Here is a 24,899-nt window from a genome sequence, read left to right on the forward strand (position 1 = left end):
ATCCCGCGAGTTAACTCGTGCGTGGCACTGATCATGAGGTGATATCAGTTATAATCATTTATGAGGAATGGTTATAAGCCATTGGCACAACCAATTTGGTTTTTGACCTTGAGAACAAAATGTACTTTTTACACGGAACCAAAACTCACGGCTGCAGAGACGAATGCTTATACAAAATATGGCGCAGTGGAATCGCCAGCAAGATCAGGTATCATTATTTAGATGTAAGTATACATATTATTTTGAATTTCATAAAATTACACTCGTTCTGGGTGTCTCGTAACAGTAAACTATATTAGTAAATTAGATATATCTTGATGAACTATAAAATAGTGATGTAATATAGACTTGTTGAAAATATATTAAGCATAATAAAATTTAAAATAAAAATTTAGAAATTCAGCCTTTCTGGTTCTCTAATATTCATAGATCTACTGGTTCTGGGATCTACTATTTCTGGCAGTAGACAATTCATATAAAAGTGATATATCTTTTTTTCAATCTTTTCAATCCAAAATGTCTCGTCTTTTTTGATTAATTCTATTTTAACAGGAAAATTATGTCCCGTCCAAACTCCAAATAAACAGACATCTTTCTTAGTAATATGAAGCTGCCCCTGAATCTGGAAGTACCAATCGTGATTTTTATCTATTACCATATTCCTGTCTTTATCTACTTTCCAAAATTTAATTTTTTTCTGTACAATAGCTTCATCTGCACTTATTCCAGCAGCTGAGAAAGGACATTTTATTTCAATAATTGTATCATCATCGCTGATGCCATCTGGCGTTGCACCGATAAAATCATACACATCATCGATAAACAATCCACATCTCTCAATCTTAATCCGTTCTTGTACACTAAGCTGTTGTAAAGCTATTGATTCATTTTCTTTACCATATTTTACTGCTTTCACGTTGGCTAATGATTGGCTATATAATAAACGTTTTACCAAAGGCCCAAATTTTGTATTTTCTCGCCGCTTACACACCTTACCAAAAACAGAGGCAGTAAGAAGGTTTCGTCGCCTTTCTAGCCATTCTGCACATTCAGATTGTAATACGGTGCGTCTTTCTATATCCCTCCTCTCATAGTTTGTCAGTTTGAGTTTTTTCAAAAAAGTTTCTTTTAACAATTGATATTGATTTTTGTCCATATCAGGTTTTTGGCAACTCTCTCCATAATCTGGATTAGATAAAGGAACAGTATGTATTGGTTTTCGCCAAGATTTTCCTATTTTTTTTTTATTTATTTTCAACCTTCTTGATTCTAAGCGATTTATGAAGGCTTTTGGGCTATTTTTATAAACTTGTTTTTGAATTGTGCAATGTAACTTATTTGTATTAAATGCGATTACCGCCGCTGCACATCGTCCCATGTACGATTGTCTTTGAGAGTAGTTAATTCTCTTGCCGCCTACAAATTTTGCAATCATGTTATTAAAAGATTCTGAAATATTAGTAGAAAAATTATAAATTAAACTTTTTGAATTTAGCACCAAACGAGAATTATATATCATTAATTGAGAAAATAGACTGCATTCTTTTAATGCTGGTACATAATTTACATCAAGCATGTCCTCTGTATTTGGTTCATTTGTACAAAAATATGGTAGACAAGAAGTATGGTCTCCAAAAACATGGTGCGGTCCATTAAATAAATCTTTTTTCAGAGCGATAACCTTTTCTTCGAAAGTACTATCTTGTAGTTTTCTATACTTGATTGCACCTATGACGGCTTTCCGCAGACGTCTTTTTCTTGACGCAATGATTTTTCTTACATTCAAGGGATATCTTGTGTCTTTGGTTAATGCCTCTATTTTGCCACAATAATTTCTAATTAAATGGTTTTTACATTCAACTTTCTCGACAGTTACATTCGGATAAGGGTGACAATCAAGAATTTTTTTGTATGTGCTGGAATCTCCATCAGCAATCAATTTTGAATAAATCAATCCATGTGTATTAATAGATTCTTTAAAGCCTTCTAATATTGCTGTAGATTCCATTCCACCTGACGGACCGGTATAATTTAAAAAGCATTTATGTTGTTGAGCAGGGATATTTTTATTTTTAGCTTTGGCGCACAAATCGCAATATTTATTTTTCACTGACATGTACAAAATCTTTCCGGTTCTTTGACCAATGATCGTGGCAGCGCCAGATGCTGCGGAATAATTGCATCTGTATGAACGTTTCGACCAACAGCCGTCTGCAACAACTGATATCATGGGAATACCAGAAGAATCGACGTCACCATTTTCGATTGCAAGTTGTCGCTCTTCTTTCGCAGCGTTTTCCATACTCTTATTTTTGGTTTCTTCAAACCACTCGTACACCTTCTGTTGACTCTTTCTGTATGTTCTTGCTGTAATCGATGGTACGTCAATTGCTGAACACATTTCTTCCAGATTTGAAAATCCACTGCCGATACTGATTATACTGGATACAAATGCGTCACACAGATTCATTTTGTTTTTGTTCATTTCAGTGGTATATAATTTTAATTTTTTACCACAAAGTTTACATTGAATAAAAAATGTACTACTAAAGTTATCCCGATTTTCCCCAAAAATTTCTAAATGTGATAAATTACAATTAAATGGAGAATCATGGTGGCTAATTAATTGAAGTTGTTGGAAAAAATATGAAAAGTCTATAATTCTACGGCCTTCTACACGGAATTTAGGGCTTGAATCTTCAATTTCATTTTCTATAATAAATTCTTCGTGTTCGTGTTCAAATGTGGGATGAAATTCTGGTTCAGGTAGTATGCTTTGAGGATTTCCATGCTCAGGCATAGTCTTCGGCAATATATCAATACTATAATACATTCAAAAATATTAGTTTAGTAGATAGTTAACAGAAAACAAAATGTATAGCTGCTATTAATTATTGTACCAGATTATAATTTTTGTCACAGACACACTAATTTCGAATAAGACATGGCACAAACATAATATAAAAATAATATAAGTACAAATGATCATTATACTTAATTGTGTGTATTAATAAGTAATACGCAAAACTTCCTTTTGCAAGATAAATAAATATTGTGAACCAAAATTTTCTGTGAAATGTGGTTTTTTCAACTATGTATAATTATGTCAAATTATAAAATAATAATTTCAAACCTTTGTGTTTTTAATGTATTAATATTTCCATCTTTTCTCCTACGTCTTTTTTTGGAACTTCCAGCCATCGGATAGTGAGTTCGTGGCATTTTTTGTAAGTACAATCGATATAAATAATTGTGATAATATTGTTAGGTACCTATGTCAAAAACCGAGGATGAAAATTTCGCATTCCCGCTGAAATAAATGACGTTCATAGTATTGCCAGGCTAAACTTTCGAAATTAAAGTTAGTTTTTAAAAAAAAAATTACATTGGAAAATATTATGTAAGTACAGGCATCCATTATTATGTTATTTGATGAAAGTATTCTTTAAAATCATCTGTATTATTATAATCTCGCAAATTCATAATTTAGTAAAAGTTAAATTTTCTGTAATATAAACATCAGTAGGTACCTAACCTATGTTGATTCATAATTTTGGCTAAGTAAAAAATATAGATATTTTTACTTCGCGATGTGTTTGGGGTGTTCTAAATTATGTAAGTATGTTTAATAACAAATGTGAAATTCGTAAAACCTCATGTGTATTATTTATTAAATAAAAATAGTAAAACTAATAGTAGATACAAATGGTGAAAAACTTCATTCTCTTATTTACTAAAATATCAATTCAATAATATTTTAGTAGATATGGCAATACTGGACGACCCGATATATGTCACTGAAATAAAATAAAATCTATCACAATTTATAAAATACATACCTACTACAATCATAATTATTTTGAATGTAGAGGGAGATAGTTATAGAAAGGGACAGAAAACTGATTGCTATGTTGCAATATTAGGCAAAATAGATTGCAACAGTGTTAAAAATTATAATGTATGATTTAGTATGACATAACGTAGAATTGACGCAAATACAAATTTCTTCAGATTTTTTTTTGTTTTGTCCTCAAATGTCAAAATATGTTTTCCTTTTGAATAATATGTTCGAATTTGTGTTTGTTTCGCCTATTTTTGTGTTCAATTTGTAGCATTCACTTTTATAAACATATTTTTGTACAATACTTGTGTGTTGGCGTATTTTTTTGGTCATATAAAGTTAAAATAATACCAGCTAAAGATTCCATACATCATACACCAATTCGCAGGTGGGTCTGGCGGATATCAAGATGGTCGAATATTTCGTGGAAACAGTTGTTTTAAAAAGGTCTCTATTTAGTATTACAAATTTATAACTAACAAGATATTTCATCATTTATTCAATGATTAATGATAAACCTTCTGATACGTAGCTTTATATTATTTCGTATGTCTATAATTGTAGCATATTTAAATAACAAAATGTCCACTCGCTTCCATTAGATTTAGAACCAATAGAAACTGCAAATATTATAATTATACTGAATATATTTTACTACATTATGTTTTATAACATTACAACTATCTATAATAAATCGTTTGAGATAATAATTAAGGGAAAAATTTGTCATCATCACAGCCTATTAATGTCACAAAAATATGGCTTCGTTCTCAATTATCACGTTTCACGGTTTCAAAGAATATTATTTTACGTCATAAAAATACTTTATGTAGTTATCAAATGTTTTACATAAATATTTGACGATGAATAAGCTTCATAATGATATAAATAGTTTTTCTACAAATCTTACGTACTATTCAGGCTTAACCTCTGAAAATACCAGAAAATAGCTGACATGGAACACCTTCCCCCTTAATGAATGAAACATGTATGTACCGTTGTAAAAATTAGTTCAATTCACAAACCTCCTTTCAGTGTGATGACGACATCCTTGATGGCTGGTACAACTTGCCCGGAAAGAACACGGCCAAGAGTGGCTGTCAGCAGTAACCCCACATCCACACAATCACCGCTGGCAGCGCTTAACACCCGAGTACCCGGCGGCGAGAACAGAAGCTTTCCAGACTCTGGAGTGATAAGGACAGACGCACCCTAAAACAGAATTTCATTGAATAAGTAGACCAAAAATCAATAACGTTTTTATCTCTAAAATTTGAGGTGACAATTAATAGGTCTTATTATAACATAAATTAATTCATACTTGCGCCAACATCATATCGTGACGGTAGACAAACATTCCATCTTGTTTCTGCGATAGGGGCTTTAGAGGTCCAACTTCCTCAGCAGCATCTCTTCCAATCTTCAGTTTTAAATCATCGACAGCTTCATTCGCCAAAATTGAGATACCGATTGCATGTGAAACAGCATTTATTGAGACCATCTGAAAGAAAATATGATACATATTATTAAAACATTCAGTCCACACCAAATATATATCCCCCAAAAAATTAAATATGATTTATTAATATGAATATAAATAATAAAATCTTAGTGATATCTAAGTAATATAGGTAATAATTTTATTAGTGAGATAGACGCGATTGATTTTGAAAATGCAGCTCTAAAATTAGATAAACCCTGTATTTTATTTCATTTCCATGATCACTGACAAACCTAATTTGCAAAGATACACCATCTAAAGGGCAATAGAGATTTAATGCATCTAGTCGAGGATATTGACTTTGAACCGAAATCCAAAATACATAATAATAAGTAGGGTATCAATGATTTAAGGTCATTAGAAACTGCGAGATCATCATGGCAACGGGAGTGTTAACTTCTCAAAAAAATCGTCACTTCCAGCCACCAATTGTCCTCGCGAAGAAATTCAAATCCAAAATTTTCGCGACACACAGAACGACTGGATTAACATAAGGGCACGTTATGGATCTAGTAACATAACATAAAATGAATTACCTCATAACAATACACACAAACTTGCACGAATGAAATAAATAAAATTTGCATATTTTCTTACAACTCAAGTGTTACCCTAATGTAATACATATGTATCTACATAATAGACTATTGATTTAGTACTTATATAGGATAGGCTTTTACCTAAATTCGCATTTACATAGATTTTGACATTTTCTAAAGCAATCAAGGACGTTCATTAGTTGGCCTATTGGTATTAATTAGGTGATATGCAGCCAATTGGTATGGAGCGGTTTGCAGATGGCTGATTTTAAATCACTAAAGTGTATATAAGTAAAAATTTTAAGTGGGCTCTCAACAATTTTTCCATGTCCCATTTCCAACAATGAAGTAAATTCAAAAAAATTTGAATAAAACTCTTGCTAGATAAGAACTGTAAATTCTCGTTAGAATTATAAATTATTTATTTTGCTGCAACCAATTTTGGTTGTGTGACAGGGACGGGACCTCCAAAATATTGATGTCCAGAGGCTTTGGACGGGCTTACTTTACCATTGTAGTTTTATGTAATATCTTCCTAATTGAAAGTCTATAAAATTTATGACTTTTATATTATGAAATATTATTTTAGTTCTATAACCATAATCGAGTTTCTATTGCATCGTAACGTCTCAGCTCAAGTCAGTCCGTGGCAGGCCTCGGAACAAAGCACACATTCATTACACCAAATAAATATTATATAACAACCAACTCAAATAAACGGATCAAATGTGTCAACACATATTGTTTCACTGGTCACCCCTCTACAAACGATCCCACAGCATATTATATTCAAAGAGGATTAATGCATTAAGAAACAGTTACATTATTGGATTGCCGCGTGCTGTGAGTGACAGTAGCAGGTTCATAGATGTGGCAACCTTTGGGAGTGAATGTATATTCTCCGGCCGACGGCAGGCAGTGCTGAGATAGGCCAGCCGGTACGTCTAGGGTGCCTTTGTTGGGGCCACTTGTGTACAGCACCTGGAATAATCAATTTAGTTTTACAGCTACCTTATTTTTAGGTTTGAGTGAGAAAAGAACACTTACTTAATATGTAATTTATTTTAAAAAAATATCAGATATTTCTGAGACAACATGTAGGTATACTAAAATGGGCATGTCAACTGCCAAAAACAATTCAAATCAATGTTGCAATGGGCATTTAAACATATCCAAAATTAAATTAAATTAAATTTTAATAAGCAATTAATAAACTATAAAATAATTGGCGCGAAATATTCAAAATTCAATTAAAATTGCGTACCAAAATTAAAAATCCAATTTATTTGAACACATTCAATTCAATGCATGGTAATCATTGAACAAAATTCCAGACACATGTGTGCGTTTCTATTAATAGAGATCTAAGACTACACAATGCGATTATTTAGTGTTATTTTTTAATGTCCAAATCCATTCAAATAACATCTCAGCAAAAAAAAGATTTTCAGTTCAAGAGTTAAGGAAGATTTTCGAAAAGGTAAAAGAACACATTGATACAATATGCTCCAAGTCAATTTGTATGTTTTTAGTAGGTATCTGTTTTTTTTAATTTTTCAATACCTAATTGTAATTATCAAGTAGTTCATTTCAGATCTATGTAGAGACTGTTTACAATACGTTTTCCTTTACATGTTTATATTTTTTTGTCAGTCCCTTCAAAAATGAATAACCGTAGTTTCACTGTAATACATTTTAATATAATGACATACAAAACTAAAATATATAGGGCAGCCAATCATAACTCTGTGTGCGACCCCGACCCCACAGGTATTATAGTCCCTTTAACAACAACGCTCGTTATAGAACTGTGAGCGCAATAGATAACCTATCTCGGGCATCGATATCATAAGATCATGTGTATTATACAAAATAGAGAATAAATACCTCTGATTTGTGAGACATGGTGAATGACACTGCATAACCTATGTGAACAAATTCAGGTACGGCAGCTTCTGTGGTCGTTACAGCGATATTATGTTTTCCAGAAGACCAGCACAGGGTTTCTGAAGGGACTGAGACCTCATAACTGCCAGGCAATACCTCGGTAAAGGAGTATTTTCCATCTGAAATGAACGTACATTGTATCATTAGATACCTAACACCAAGTGAACTGGAATAAGGGGTAAATAAGAGGAGGGAGTCTTATATTACAATACTTGATGGCGATTCTGCAACTGTAATGTGGTTGAATTGAAGGCCACATAAAAATTAATATTCCGTACTGATGCATTGTTACATAGCTGTTATATTTTTGTAATTGTTCATCTAAATACTCTAAGTAATGATGGTTTGTTATCAGCGGCGGCTCCTCTGACACCATGCATGTGCGCTGCACTGCTTTATCCTAAACATCACTCAATGTGCAACAATGCTATTCATAAGTCATCACTCGTTTATCGCAATTTAATCCATGTAAATTACCAAAATCATGCACCCATTGAACAGTCATTCAAAACGAGCGCTGTGGTCAGCGCCCTAATATCGATCTTGGTTTACCATTCATTTTACACTGTGTAATAACAGTTCAACCCGACACGTGAAACCCATAAACAACTCATGAATACACAAAATTTTATGACCATTTGGAACGCAGCACAAAAGTTACGCGGAAAAATGTAGTAACTGAGGTTTAGCAGGATTAATAAAAAAATAGATTTTTTTTATTTAAATCTTATATAAATTCATTGGAAATAGGCTGATATTGAATACAAATTGATTATCAACATAAATTATGTCTTGATAATCTAAATGATTTAATGTACCTATAGAGACCATTACAGAACCTGCTATCGCTCCTATTTATTTTGTATGTTATAATAATATTATTAGGATTATTAACATTGCCCTGTGATCCGAAGTAGATTAACTCATCAACAGCTTTGACATATTATGCATTGTTCAGTATTAGGTGATCCTGTATTGGCGTTGATTAAATTTGGTGATGTCATATATTTTTTTTGCATTGTATGCAGGTTCATTATTAGTCCCATTCTACCTGCACTTTGTGTCAAAGCAACAGAAAACTGAATGACATTCTTTCAAGTTACGTATTCTACATTAATTAAATATAATCATAATATTATGACATGCCTACTTATAATATAAATACTAAATTCATTAATATAAATTGATCTATAAGTATATCTCTCAAAATCACAAACGTTATGCAAACAGAATTTCCGAAACGTGAGCTCTGACCGTTTGTTTTCAGCCAACCGCCGCTTTCGGTTATGTTACCAGATTCAATATAACAGCGACAGACGGAATAAATTATGCAAACCAATAGAATGAATGCAGAGCTGGATCCATTTCCCAAACCCAACCTGCCAATTGGGAAAACAACTGAATACTCGAAACAGGTGTATTTACAGAGATTTTCCAAACACTTGGGAGATGAAGAACATTATTATTTAATATTATTTTTGATAGCCGTATTCAGTAGAGATAAAAAGAAGTGTGGAAGTCGTAAAGAATATTAATTATCTTAAGATGGGTTACAGTTATTGAAGCAAAATTTCTGTAAATTAATTAGAATGTTATCAACGGTTTGTGCAACCTGCAACTTAGTGCTATTGGTAGGATGCCAACAGGGCAATCTTTGCTTTATTATTATTGATAGTTGGAACACTAAGATAAGATAAGATGAAATACTAAGCCTCGACATATTACAAAAATCATTGACATTACAGCGATTTAAATAAGAAATTCATTTGATGTTTGACATGTAGGTACTATTAGTGCAAGGCAAAAATTTGCAGCCTTCCAGGTACCGCCATAGGTATACTTTACAGCATAGAAAAGAGTAATGAAACAATACTACACATTCAGTTTACATTGGCAATATCTGCGGATTTCATACAGTGTGAAATTGAACGATTGAGTGGATCGAAAACTATGTTTAAATACTTGCGATTTTTGAAAGCCACGGGCGATAATAGTATAAGTTTACTACAGATGAAATAGTCTCAGTAGTCTTTTATTCACCTTCGGTGTCATATACTTAGGTTCCGTCTTCTAGAGTAACATCTTCAACGTCTTTGGTAAATATATACAATAACACCAAATCTATCCTTCCCTATAACATTCCCCAATTCTCCGTCAAAAATCTATAATATAATATCAAAATATCTAAGTAATATAAAATCGCAATGTTCTACCCACCAGGTTCACAACCCCTGGCACAAAATATCTCAAATGCTTTGCGACATCGGCTCCTCACGGCGCATACTCGCCGGGACGAACCAAGCAGCAAAAATTAACCATAACGGTATTTTCAGCTGATACTTTTTGAAAGCAGAGAGGATTCTAGAAAAATTCCTTCCCCCCGCGTCCTTGCGCCCTTTTGAGATTTCATGTTTTTAAATAGAATTGAGGGCAGCGGCTTTGTCAGACTGTTAACTTCCCGTATCAGCTTCCCCCGCAAAGTGTAAAAATTATCATACTTAACAAGTAGCATAAGACCAACCGTAATCTAAACAAATACATCCCATAACAAGTGTAATATGGCACCCCTTCGATAACAGTGATCTAAAGAACCAAATCACCTATGCCTAAACCACGTGTAGCACCAATCAATTATCTCTGCCGTTTAATTGTCCAATCTTTATAATATGCCCTTAATGTTAATGTTTTTGTTAATAATAATAAACACGACTCTGCGCAGAGATAACAAATTAGAACTCCTGTATTTTAATACCTAATACTAATATATAATACAATGTTGAATTCACATGTGCCTTTCTTACACAAAAACACCAAAATGAAGGACTCCAGAGCACCGGAATGTGGAATTCGAGATGCAGCCCTCTCCAGAGTATCAATACAAATAAGATAACTATACAATATATTAAAATGATATTAATTTATACATTTTATGAAAAAAACTAACCTTGGGCGTTTGTTTTTGTGGGTTGCCCGATGTAGCTGCCATCCAAAGAAAGTGGCCTCAGAGTGACAGCAACATTTAAACATGACGAGACCTGGCCATCTTTCATACAATTCACGCGTCCGCTTAAAGTTGCTTTCAATTGAGAGAAAATTATTCCGTCGATAGGACTATATGCAACATTGATCTTTTGGGACACAGGGAAAAATCTAAAAGAAAATACATTACATACTATTAAATTTAACGTGGGTGCATTTTTATATTCAATTACGTATGCACCCATCAGTATTATTCTGCAATCAAAATTTCATGACTGCGATAGCTCTGTATATACTGTAAAGTGTAAAGGATGCAAGAGGGAGTCGGAGGCTTAGATATGTAGGAGAAGGAGTAGGGACATTTATAGTTCTGCAGATCATTGCTAATACATTACATTGGCCATAATGTTCTTTTTGTTGTGAGTTTCAGTTGTGTTTATTGTACATATTAAATTTGTAATCAAAATGTAAGAGATGGGAAACACAATTTGCAATGTATGACACATATGACTGAATTTATCATACGACTAAAAGGACTTTACCCAGATCCCCCAAATTGGTTGAGGTCACAGGGCCCGTTAAAGTAAAGGAAGCAGTGGCCTCTGTATCAATGGATTTTCGGAGTCCATGACAAAAAAGTAAGTAAATATCAATCGCAAGAAAAAAAAATATACTATAAAAATATTTACAATGCACAAATATATCAGATTTCTCTCAGTATACCTGCAATTAAAACACATTGACTGCTGACTAGATAATTACTAATTAATTACCACATTAGGCGCGTCTTTAGCCTCCAATGTATTAACTGCCAAGTCTAAAAATTCATTTTTACATTGTTGAATATTGTTTACGCTATGTCAGAGGTGAATTAGTGGCCAGTGATCAACCTGAGAAATGTACAATTAAAAATCAAAACTAAGGATTGACATGAAATCATAGTGTCGAATATTGAACAGCTCATGGGGGCGATAAAAACGTAATAAGCACAATAAGACATTAGGAATTATTGCGTATTATCACAATCGGATATATTCAAGAATCTGTGATATTATATTTTGAATCTATACATGCGTCACTGACCTACATTCAATAAAAATAATATCTTTTGCTTTATGGAGTCGTGAGCCAACCCAAATACCTTTGCACCAATCCTACTCAACACAACGCCAATGGCCATTTGCTTGCTCTGAATCCACAATGTTGAAAACAATAAACTGATGAAATATGCGAATTTGCAAATAAAGCAAGAATATTATTTTTAAAATCCTTATATTTTTTAATTACGGTTTAATTAGGATCTTCTTTATTTGGGGCCCCTTCCAAATGGAAATCTGGCTGTGATGTCAAAAATAACATTGTAGGCATTCTTCACTGTTTTATTCTGAAGAAGACCGGAATGAAATGAAAGCAGTGTTGCCAGCCGTACTATAATTATAGTATTTGTATTATAATTTTAGTCCATGTACTATGTACGATATAAAACAGGTATAGTATGCCCAAAGTACTATAATTTTGAATTTGTGAAAAATACGCAAAAAGTACTAAAATTTTGATATTCCCGTAGGTATTATAAATTGGTGCAGAGTACTATAGTTTCACAATAATATAAGAATAATTTGGAGAATCTGGAAAAAATTTGGTCGAAAAACATAAAAAAGGCCCCTGACTGGTTTAGAATGAAATTTCTTGAATTCGTCTGTACGCGTTTTTGGTCGGAAGAGGTAGGTACCTAAATAAAAAAGGGTCTCGAATTTCTCAAATTCTCCGTTATTTTTTTGGTGAGAAGCAAAAATAATATGACAACTCGTACTATAATTTTTGCCAAAATACTATAATTTCTTGGACCGAGTACTATAATTTGGTGACAAAAAGATGGCACCGAATGAAAAACTAAATTAAGAATAAAAGATGGCACTCACTGTAGACCATCTCTCCTATCTTCGTCAGACACCTCAACACTAGCCAGATATACTCCCGGGGCTAAATGGAGACACCATTTGCCATTGGAATCAGTGGTGGCACGCTTGGCTGCGGCGGCAGGTGGTGTGGAGGGCTGCAACAAGACGGAGCGAGCAGTGGCGTCACTTCCGGCCGCGCCCTGCACAACGCCACATGTGCGCCACCTCGAAGGCTTAACTTCTACGCCAGCTCCGTTCACTCCTGATGCAGATACGGTCAAAGGCGCATCATCAAATTCACACCTCTCTAAAAGTTATAAAATGATTTTGCTGAGACCACCATATAATTATTAGAACATGATTTTAATACTAGAAATTCCTTTTTCAAATTTGTATATTATTTGTATAGAAATCAGCAATTATCACCCTTGTTGCAATTTAGGCAGAGTTCATTTTTAACAACATACAATATTTATTTTTACAACTGTAGACATGTTAGCAGAATATGACAACAATGCTGTCAAGACATAAATAAAGATATGCAATAATGACTCCTACTACAATGCGGGTAGAGTTAGTTTTTCAACATCATTTATGATTTATTGTTTATGAAAACATTATTTTGTATGAGCAGACCTTAGCAGACCCAGATGTCTATGGGTAAGGTAGTTTATCAGGTCCTTTTTATTCTTCACATGCTACTACGTCAATGATTGCTCTTTAATTAACTGTCACTGTTTCACTCTTTTGAATATTTTAGTAACATCTAATTTTACATAGACGATTTCTGAATCGAGACCTTCATGAAATAAATATTAATTACCTCCCAACATGCTGACATGTTTTATTTTTACTTTCAACCAAATATAAATTTTATTACAAGAGATATTCAAATACCTTCAATATAGACAAACATGAAAAAAATCACTAACCTGCTGCAAACTTGAGCGTGTATGTGTTAGACTTAAGATTGGTCAAGGTGTACTTCCCGTCCTGTCCAGTGACAGCAACTGGATTGCCCGCAAGGGATACTTGGACTCCCGACATTCCCAAACCACCCGCATGAGTCAACACGCGACCCTCCACCGTGAAACCAGTCACCTTAAATTATATTTGCAATATTAAATGGTCGTTTCTGGGCACATTCCACATTTTGTAATACACTACGTTTTACAGCCGAGATACATTCCTGGAAAGGTGGCCACATAGCGAATCGTTTATTTCTATATAGAAGTAATTAAAGATTTTGTTATGTTCAAAATGAACATAACTAACTTTCATACCTCTGGCAACCCCGACGATTATCTATGGTCACGTCGATGGAGCGTACGCGATTAAAAGAGATGTCGCTGATGGAATTTCCGGCCGCAACGGAGGTCGCAAGGTGCGAACGCAGCAACGTGGCTTTTTGATTCTGACTGTCGTCCTGTATAGTCGTGCTCCACTTGAGTTTTACCCAACATTTATAATGGACGTCACTTAACGGAGCACGATTGCAGCCGCAGTGCTTGAAGCCTATGATCGTTCCAGTTTGGTATTTTAAAACTATTATTATTTGATTCACTACTTTTTCAATGTTTCTTTTCAAACTTAGCTGCTTGCATTTATTTTAGTATTTCCAAATTTCAATATCGAGCCGCTTAATAACCTTTTAATGTATTTTTAATCTCTTGCTTTGACGATAATATAGTTTCTGTCAAGTATATAAATTGCTCTTTTATTTATTGATCCCACTTTATTCCACACTGTTAAATAATTATAATCTTACACAGTCTCACGATCGTGTGGCGCCCAGGACTTTATTAAGTACATCTTTAATCATAGATTGCACGTGCCTTCAGCCGTGTAATCCCTTCTTGTTTTCAAATTAAATTTTACAGTTGTCAGTTGCGAGGTTGCAGAAGTAATTATTGTTCAGCTTGAAAGGGATCAGGTAACTCATGGTCCTTGTTCCTTGCTTATGTCGCATGCTCTCTTTGCTATTTAACTAAACTCTACTTTATTCTATCCCATTTAGAAACATTCTTTTATTTTGTGATTGTGACGACAATGATCACAATCACAAAATAGTAATATATCAATTTTTTTGATTCAGTTTTGACAAATTTTAAAACTTTTGTATGAAATTACACATACGACAATGTGTTTTTGACCGTAATGTGGATTTATTGGTTTATAAAAATAGATGACTCAGTTATTATAAATTGTCATCGACATAATTATATATTATTCTATCATACAGACCTCAAAAATTTTCCCCAAGTTCAAGCTATCGTGCTGCACGTGAACATCATATTTCAGTGGCTGAATATTGAAAGTGATTTTATTTTGGCCAGTCGGCCTCTCAACGGGAGAGAAATAGTAATGGCCAGCAGGTATCAGCCCAAACGTGAATTCACCATTCGAATCTGTTGTAACATGACAGATCGGATTCCCTTTCACATTCTGAAGAAGAGACGTGGCGCAACCTTCTATTCTTTGCTTTACGATTTCCTGAAAACAAAATTACAAGTGAACTAGGTAGAAAAATCTTTATTACTGAATTATCATTGTCTCCTCTACTACTTAAAGTATGTGGAATATATTAATAATAAAATAAGAACTGCTGAAAATCATTTAAGCCATATGGTGATCGTGGCAAATTTTTAAATGAGCCGGTCCAATATTTAACTCAAACATAAAGCATTAAACATCATGTTTTAAGACTAATACCATCACAAAATACAATTACACACAAATAAATAATGTTTTTTAATTTTCACCTTAGTGGTCCATGATATATTGTTCCAATTTTTACAAGTTACATGAAAATTGTACGTAAAACATTTCACTGTGGTACAGTTCACCATGAACTTTCTTATTGGAAAGAGATGACCGTATACTATACGGTCTCCATTTTATTAGATTCAATATGAACGTTAATTCAATTTGCATAGTTGATTTTGGCAAAATTCATAAATTCAACAATGAAAACCTAACCTAACCTAACAAATAATCCAGTATATCGGCTATTTTCAAAATTTGTTTGCTGCTGGCTTCCTGTAAAGTGTAAACCGACAAAAACCGTGTTTTATTTAGACATGAATTTTATGTCAGTACTATACGACCCAAAGAGGTTAGACAGTCTTTAATATACGGCCATATATTTCCCATACAACATTTCACGGTGAAGTGTGACACGGCAAACTGCATACGAACAAGTTTCCGGACACAATTTTTACCAGTCCACAGGTGTAGAAAAGCTGAAAAGGTCTAGAGTCGCTTCTTTTATCGCAGATGGATCAAAATTGTAACATCAAATCGCAGGACAAATATTTGATTTGATTGATTAAAATAAATGCTTACAAATATTATTATACCTGACGTTTTATTTATGTTAGAAAAATAACAATATATTATGTACTCCATATTAGTGAAAAGAAATTAACTGATTTTTTAATTGATTTCGTTTAATAGAAAACCTGCCATTCTCTATCAGAAATTGTCACGGAGATTCACCATCACTGCACTGTTGCCAACTGTCTACATATATAACAAATATAATCCATACAACTCAAAATTAATGCAGGTGCGAAATTTGGACATCACTTAAATATTGTATGTTACATTTATTTTATTGCATTTATGTTATGTCAACATGTTGACTTTAAAGAAAATAATACGGTGTAATATTCCACCATTTTTTATACGGATTTTAAAGCCGTTTGCGGTGTCAAAAAATTCTAAATGCTGGATTTAACGCCATATGCCAGATGCATATTTACAAGCTAGATGCCTATTCAAAAATGCTAGATTTCGCAAGAAAAGCGCTAAGTTAGCAACGCTGCTAAGGATTATGCCAACAATTATCAACGTATATGTAGTATAAGATATACGTCAATCTATTGAGTTTCTTAAATCAAAAAAAAATGTGCCACTAATAACAAATACACAATTAACAGTACTTTGCTACTTAGGTATAGTAATTGAATAAAGCAGTGAATAGTCATTCAAAACAATTCTTACATCTTTCTCTGAATACAATAGAACAATAACACCGGCAATGGGTCGTCCCTCTGAAGTAACCTTCCCTCGTACATCGTACCCTCGGACAGCCAGTGCTCCGATGTTCATCTCCGTGTTACCTCCTGACACCTTTACTGAAGTACTTGAAGGCTCTAACTTCCATCTAAAATAAAATATCACAATATTCATTATAACAGATATTAACTAGTATAAATATATAAGTACATTATCGTTACAGTTCTAACTTGTAAGATTCTGTGCCAAAGCGAACATGTACACGGTTTATGGTCAGCGTATAGGGCCGGGCATACAAAAAAAGCGAACTTGCTAGCCTGTTTTTGAAGACAGATTGCCAGTGCCAGGCGTTTGTTTTAAATATTTTTAAATCTCGAGCATGTAGTGACATTTGTTGTGATGAATATTTAATACTAAAGAGCTTCGCGGTTTAACCGATATATGCCATTAGTGGTGGTCATACTCATGTTTTATTTAAAGCAAAATATTTTTCGGGATTTCCCTTTGTTAAAATGGAATATCCTGCATGGAATATATTGTACGCGAGTATTTTTGGGAATACCCTTCGTACAGTTGGAATATTTTTTTGTTGAAATGTGCCATGCTATTTATTTCGTGCCTGGAATTGGAGCGTGTAATTCATTTTTTTCTTGTGAGAATTCGACGGTACGTTCACAATTGCGATCGCGTTTCTTGATCTGTGAGTGTTTGTTTTAATTGTGTTTCTTCTGTCAAGTGGCAGGATTAATAATTGTATAGTGCAAAGTGTTTTTTGTTAAAAAATTTATATGATCAATTTTATTCATAGTTTCTACGGTATTTGAACTATTTTTGTTCGAGGAGAAGGAGAATCAAGTACTTCGGGACTTCAATCAGCTGAAGATCTTTTGGACAGGGTTGGCATTACTCCTGAATCTGACGAGTGACTTTGAATTAAATGATGACGAAGAACCATATACATCTCATTCTCCTACTGTTGATGAATCGATGCCAATTTTCGAATGGCAAACTGGAGATTTTGTGCCAAAAATAAAATCGTTCAAGTTTCAGCAAAAGCGAATTGGATTTTTATAAATTGTTTGTGGATGATGGTTTTATAAATTAAGAAGAGAATCAAGGAATCGGTGTAAACAATGCAAAGTGGCCCTCTGCTCGGTACCGTGTTAGGAAACTTACCACACGGTAGAACACTATTGACTTGAAAACTCTTCCTACAAGTTTTGTGGCAACCCTGACAATTTTTAAAGGTTAAACTTGTGTTTTTTCGGAAGAATACTGGCCCAAAGGAGACATTTTGCATATGATTGGTAAGTGTTTATGATAAACTTTCAATATATTTCAAAAAATAAAATATTAATAAGGTTTTATTTTTGCTAAAAAATTCACGACCTCTCACCTGCCGCCATACAAAACATCCCGGCACAAGATTAAAGGCGTGCATTTTTGAAGCAAGTATTAATAGACAATTTTGAAAAGTTTTTAAATAACAACTGTCAGAATTTTAAATGAATGGGAAGTATGTATTTCAAAGTATCGGTATAAGCCCGCCAGTTTTAATGTTGAATGTAAAATAATGGTACAGCAAGAAATAATATTCAAAAATCAGTAGTAAAAATAAATAATCATTATTTAAATGACATGTGACAATAGATAAAATCAATATCCATTATTATTTTGATAGTATGAAAAGTAATTTCATTCAATGAGGCGCACGGCATTTTAGGGTTACCATTATCGCATATAAAATATATTAGTCTATGCATTCATGAATATCGGTATCTTAAAAGAAGATCAAATAAGAAGTCGCAGAGGTGCAGAAAAAAGAGCTAGATGGACATTTCACAGAATAAATGCGAATAACCTCAAAGATTAAATTAATAATTGATCAAAAATATAGGTTCTCTAGGTAGGTACTACAAATATTACAGAAATCATTTTTTTAAACTAAGTACATTTTTATTACCTCTTATTGTTATTATTGTATAATTAATAGTAATAGTATGATATTAAATTTATCTCAATTAAAATTTTTTAATTTTTTACTCATCACTACAAAAAAGGTTTTTATCAACGTCTTTTAAAATTACTAATTTAAGTAAGTATCTTAATTATTTATATAATATGTATATTATTATTTTTACTATTAGTGTAAATGCCGAATCAGATAATAATTTAATATTGTTAATTTATTACAGTATGTAATGTAAACAAGACCGTGAAACGTATTGCCATTGGCGAGCCAAAAGTCCGATGACAATTAATAAGTCGTCCGATTTGTCTATGCTCTGATACTGATCAACGAACGAATAAAAAAATCGAGCTGTCAAAAGTTGCGATTATCGGAATGTTTTCCGATAATCCTAAAATGTTGTGTTATTTAAATGTAGACTTGCATAAAATAATATAACAGTAAAAACAACACAAATTGTATGTTTTCTTTTATGAATTTCATAAACGTTTTTAGTAATAGGTTGTACGTAATTGAAGGAAAAGATTTTTATGTTATCGTTTGACTGGGTGTGTATTCTAGATTATCATTGTCAATCATTCACATTGATCGACATCAGTCGTCTTTAGTAATAGGTTGTATGTAATTGATATGTCATTGAAGGACACGTCTTATTCTGTCATATGTTTGTTACCATTGATTATTATTGTGAATTTTTGAACACAAGAAATACATTTATTGTAAACAACTGAAGTCTGTCTTATTATTTAATTCTGATACTAAAAATAATATGTAATAAGCACTATACAAGTCTGAAGTATGTCTTGTTATTATTGCAACGTTGAAAATGTATATAATAGACACTACAATTTATTTAACTCCGCAATGAAGTAGAGATTAAGGGTTTGAATCTCATAAGGTAAGGTTAAATATATCTTTGAAGTGCGCTTAGATCAAGAGTGTATGCCTAACAGCTACCTACAACTGATGGTTCGGAATGTGCAGTTAAGTTAAGCTACAGCTGATAGTTAAAATGAAATAGTATCTTAAAGGCACTAGAAGCTTGCTCAGGAGACTTGCATTGCATCATTGAGCCATTTTATAGATACACAAATGCTGCTACACTAAATGGGCGTAAGGGATGAAATAATAGAGAAATACCATTCTAATAGTACAATCTGCTCTGGAGAGTCAGATAGAAAGAACAATACTATCCTACTAAATTTAACATAATAAGGAAGCTACTAAATAAGTTATTTCTGTAAAAGAAAAAATCTGTCCAAAATAGATTTTATACTGACAAATTGATATTTATACTTACCATTAATTATTTAAATAATTCCCAGAAATTGTTTAAATAATTCCCTATCATAATTTAAATACTTCCATTGTTATATTATAATACTTACCAATAATCGTTTTTTACTTGCTGTTCATATTAAATAGTTCCCACCTTTTTAATGAAATACTTGCTCGATTTTTTATTAAAATACTTGCTGATAATGCATATATATACCAGTGGCGAAGGTTGGAGGTAGGCTGTTAAGATCCGCCATAAATAGTGCACATTAAACTTTTTCAGACATACATATTTGTTTTCATTGAAATAAAACTACAATTTACAGATAGTGTTGGTTAGTTTTCAAAATTCAATTAAACCCTGAGAAACCAAGCCATAATAGATAATAGTCAAAAAATACATGTCTATTTATAAAATATCTAAAATTATCCAATTAAATCATACATAACTTTGAATATTTTATAAATAGAATAATATTTTTTATTTATTATAGTTTGGTTTAGTCAGGGCTTAATGAATTAAAAAAAAATAACCAACAATATGTGTAATATGTATTTTTAATCCAACGAAAACAAATAAGTATGAATGAAAAAGTGTGCACAATTATGTCGTATTCCCCAAATTAGACCAAAACTATTATGGTTTCGTTTAGGCATGGTTTAATCGATTTTTAAAAACTAACTAACACCATCTGTAAATTGTAGTCTTAGTTCATTAAAAAAAAATACATATGACTAAAAAAGTTTAGTGTGCACTATTTATAGCGAATCTTAACAGCCTACCTCCACCCTTCGCCACTGATATATACTTACCCAATAATTTGAAGCCAAGATTAAATCCAAATATATACATTGTTGTCATATACAGCAGATTAGGATTCCAAAGAAAGATGCCAAAACTATACACATTTGTGATAGTTGATGGCATTTTCTCTTGAAGTTTTTTGAAAATCATAAGTTCATTGTTTTAATACTATCGTCGGTCTACCTACTCATAAATCTCATTTTGGTCAGAAATTAGATTTTTATTGAATATCCTTGTGTTACCTTAGTATATTCGAAATTTTATTTTTCTGTATTTTTTTAATTTTTTATTATTATTTTATATATTCTCTTATTCTCTCTTGTGAGGTTAATATTTGTTATAATCTAAATATATTAATTTATCTATAAAATATCTAAAAATATGCCATTATATATAATATGTTTAATTGATTATGGTTCCAACACCATCTATCTGTAATATGTATTCTTAATTCAACGAAAACAAATAAGTATGACTGAAAAAGTGTCCACTATTTTGTCGGATCGCCAATAGCATATCTAAACTATTATGGTTTGGTTTAGGCAGGGTTTAATTGAATTTTAAAAAGTAACCAGCTCCTGCAAATTATATTCTTAGTCCAATGAAAACAAATAAGTATGACTGACAAAGTTTAGTGAGGACTATTTATGTCGAATCTAAACAGCCTACTTCCGCCTCTCGCCACTGCTACCTACATGGTACCTTATATCGAAAAAAACACTTTCAGGAAAACACAATTTAGGATTTTTCATGGCCTTAATGTTAATGTAATTATGGACCTATACCTACCTATATTGTTTTAAGAATTGAAGGAACAGAAAAAATTGCAAACGTCGTAAATGCCAGGAATTGTTTTTTTTCTCCATTTTTTAAATGTCAAACTTTAATGAAAATTAAACAGATGTCATCTGAAAAATAGGTTTTTAGGGTTGTGAAAACTAACATTTATTTCACCTTTCTTTTTCTCGGTCCAACCATGATCACTTTTTCGGTGGAGAATATAATATGGAATCTCTATCATTCACCAGCCCTCTTGAATCCTTCCACCACATACACCCAGAAGATAATGTTTAAGAGCCGGGTCGCCAGAATTCACTAACTGCTTTGATTGTGTATTAACACAATGCTTACGGGCACTTTTAATTAATTGTGTAATTAACGTGTTAATTTGCAATTGGAAAGTAATTAGCAAAAACACAATTTTGTGCGGCCCGTAAGCTATGGGTTAAGTAAAGGTATAAAATTCTATTTTAATAGGTACTCACTTATTATGGCTAGCTTTGACAGTATACGTTCCAGGGATAACGGGGGTAAAATGGAAATCACCGCCAACTTTAGTCTTCGTTTCTCTCGTGTCTCCTTTATCACCAATAAGTTGCACAATCACACCCGCTGGACCTACTGTATCCCCCAACGTCACGACTTTTCCAGTTATTCCAAAGCCTGTGAATGCAAAATTGACATCCTGACCTTTGGAGCAAGCGTCAGATGACCCATCAACAGTTATCGGTATCTCTGCTGGTTCTATACTCCATCCCGGAGGTGGGTCCACTTTGAGAACATAATCTCCATGTTCATACAGAGGCAAAAAATAATAGCCGTTTCCTGGCGCGCACTCCGTTTTTTCTTTCAAGCTTCCCTGTTTAGTGAATCTAAAAAGAAGACAAGTCTATTAATAATGTAGTTTCATTCATCAAAATGCAAAAGCTGTAGCAATCGAGTTACAACAGATAAAACACGACCACTGCTAATTGGATTATAACCTATAAATCGGTATAATTGTATACTCACAATTTCACTTCGACTTTTGAAAAATCTAAGTTGACATGACTTTTTATAAAACCTCCGCATCCTAGTATATCATTACCAAATGAATTTGGTATAAAATTAAACAAATATAAAATACAAGTGACAACACGAAAGACCCTTCCTAAGGCCGCCATTTTTCTCAGCTGGTAAATTATTATCTATGGATAGATTCATTGGATTCAGTGCTGCCAAATTTTGAAAACGGAATTATAGTACAGTGCCTTCAAAATTATAGTATTTCAGCCAAAAATATAGTACGCGTTGAGTGACCAATAATTTCTGCATTTTCAAAAAATTAATCGTGAGGTAATTAACGTCTTGTTTTTTTAGACAAAATTCAAATGTTAAGTCAGTGGTTTCCAAACTTTATGTTACTACGCCTCCCTGTAAAAAAATCTAATCTAGGCGCCTCCCCCCCTTATTTCATTGAATAATACAGACACCTTTTTAAATAGTCAACAATGTACCTACTTACGAATACAAAAATTAAAGAAAAAAAACAAGGTTTTACTACTTATATTTACATTAATTTTTGACGAATGTGCTTGTTTATTAGCACAATCAATTTCAATAGTAGTCGATCCAAAATCATCTTCGTTCATAGAAAAATGGATTCTATCATGGACCCCACATCCTGAAGTGGACCCCGCGGGTCAGGATTTTTCAACCACATATGTAAAATATTTAATAGCTCCGAAATAAAGCAGCGTCGCAGGCGACTTTTTTTTGCTATTATTAAAATAATGTGAAAAGTGCATTAGCAAACTAACCAAGAACTTTTTGTTTGCTTCAATATAATCTGGCGTAGAAATCATTAAAATTGGAGACATGGCGAACTTTTTTTTTGTCATTTTGATTTCCTAAGCTCCATTTTTTATGAATGCCTTCACTTTGTCGTTTTAAATCAGTGAATGCATTAGTGGTCCTTGGATTGATTTATTCACTCAATTTTTAAATTTCAACCAAATAGACAAGTTTAACAACAAATATATCGTTCCTAAACAAATTTGCCTCAAATTTCAACATTATGATTAATTTGACCTTTTATTTCATTTTTTTACCGGATAGCCATTGCGCTTGACAATTAATAGTATAGAAGTGAGGGATTATAAAATTAGTCTCCATATTTGCAAGAAGGTTTGCAAACAACCTTTTATAGGACTGTTTTTTGTGTAGTTTATAACTAGCGGCCGTTTTATAAACTATGCATTTGCAAACTCTTAACTTGTGGCTACATTAATTGTGTTAAACTTATCGCGCCTCCATTTGCAACACTCCGCGCCTCCCAGTTTGGAAATCGCTGTGTTAAGTAATTAACGTCACCTTTTTTTAGACATGTGGATTATTTATTTTTTTTGCTTCTCACGGATTATTTTGGCGTTGTTTTTCTTCTATTGGCTACTTTTTTCCGATTTCTCAAAATTATAATATTTTTGGCGTACTATACCTGTTTTATAACGTACATAGTACGCAGACGAAAGTTATAGTACAAATACTATAATTATAGTACGGTTGGCAACACTAATTGGATTCATAGATAAAGATAATTAGGTATATATATAATAATAATATTATAAAAAGGCCGTATCGGATTAAATAAATAAAAATATAATATATATATATTGCGTGATGTGATAATCATTTTAATTTTACGCATTATTTATTTTTTATCTATTTACGTTCAATTATACGTAATCAATCATCCAGTACATATTATTCATCAATCTAAAATGACACGTCTTTATAACTTTATTATACCTACGTGTTGTACTATTCATTATAGGTACCTAGGTACATTATTATTTATTATTTTTACAGCTACGTATAAATAAATGGAATGCTAAAAACAACGTAAATTGGTATGGTTCCATTCTTTTATTGCAAAGTTAGTATTTATTGGGTACCTATCGTAAAAGATAATGTTATATTATATTCCATTTTTTTCATTATGTACCTAGCTATTTCAGAAACTAAAAATTGTTCGTATAAATTTTTAAATTTTAAATCGAGTTTCAATGGTACACACCTATCTGGAGAATGGCCAAAAATGGAACTACGAACTACCATAGGACGCCATATTGAAAAACGTTATTTGAACGTTTAATTTTGCCAGTTACGAGTTGTGATTGGGTAGTTTTCGACAGTGGCTCCTTCATTTCATTCACCAGATAATTTTGTAGTTCTGTAATAATGTTTTTCCGAGGCTTAAAAGTTGCCGCGTAGTATGATAGATGTCTCTGATATTCCTTCAATGATAATGACGACGTACGAATGCGCCCCTCTCGCACTTCAGAGGAGTCTCTTTCAGTC

General features: G+C 32.7%; 1 protein-coding gene across 1 annotated transcript in view; it reads right to left on the reverse strand.

Annotated features, from left to right (window-relative positions):
• Positions 1-22,745, reverse strand: part of LOC147072583 (BOS complex subunit NOMO3) — a 31,993-nt gene extending 9,248 nt beyond the window's left edge. Inside the window, exons 1-11 of the mRNA XM_085947571.1 lie at positions 22,572-22,745; positions 22,046-22,432; positions 16,714-16,876; positions 14,953-15,201; positions 13,641-13,809; positions 12,730-13,015; positions 10,773-10,978; positions 7,769-7,947; positions 6,704-6,862; positions 5,163-5,342; positions 4,867-5,053 (exon numbers count right to left, since the gene is read on the reverse strand). Of these exons, the coding sequence (XP_085803697.1) occupies positions 4,867-5,053; positions 5,163-5,342; positions 6,704-6,862; positions 7,769-7,947; positions 10,773-10,978; positions 12,730-13,015; positions 13,641-13,809; positions 14,953-15,201; positions 16,714-16,876; positions 22,046-22,432; positions 22,572-22,723 (2,317 nt within the window). The 5' untranslated portion in view covers positions 22,724-22,745. The remainder of the gene's footprint in view (positions 1-4,866; positions 5,054-5,162; positions 5,343-6,703; positions 6,863-7,768; positions 7,948-10,772; positions 10,979-12,729; positions 13,016-13,640; positions 13,810-14,952; positions 15,202-16,713; positions 16,877-22,045; positions 22,433-22,571) is intronic.
• Positions 22,746-24,899: the final 2,154 nt, after the last annotated feature.

This window comes from Rhyacophila brunnea, unplaced genomic scaffold (genome assembly GCF_057557595.1).
Source record: "Rhyacophila brunnea isolate RB1 unplaced genomic scaffold, BYU_Rbru_1.0 scaffold_2, whole genome shotgun sequence".
In the NCBI taxonomy this organism is placed as follows: Eukaryota; Metazoa; Arthropoda; class Insecta; order Trichoptera; family Rhyacophilidae; genus Rhyacophila; species Rhyacophila brunnea.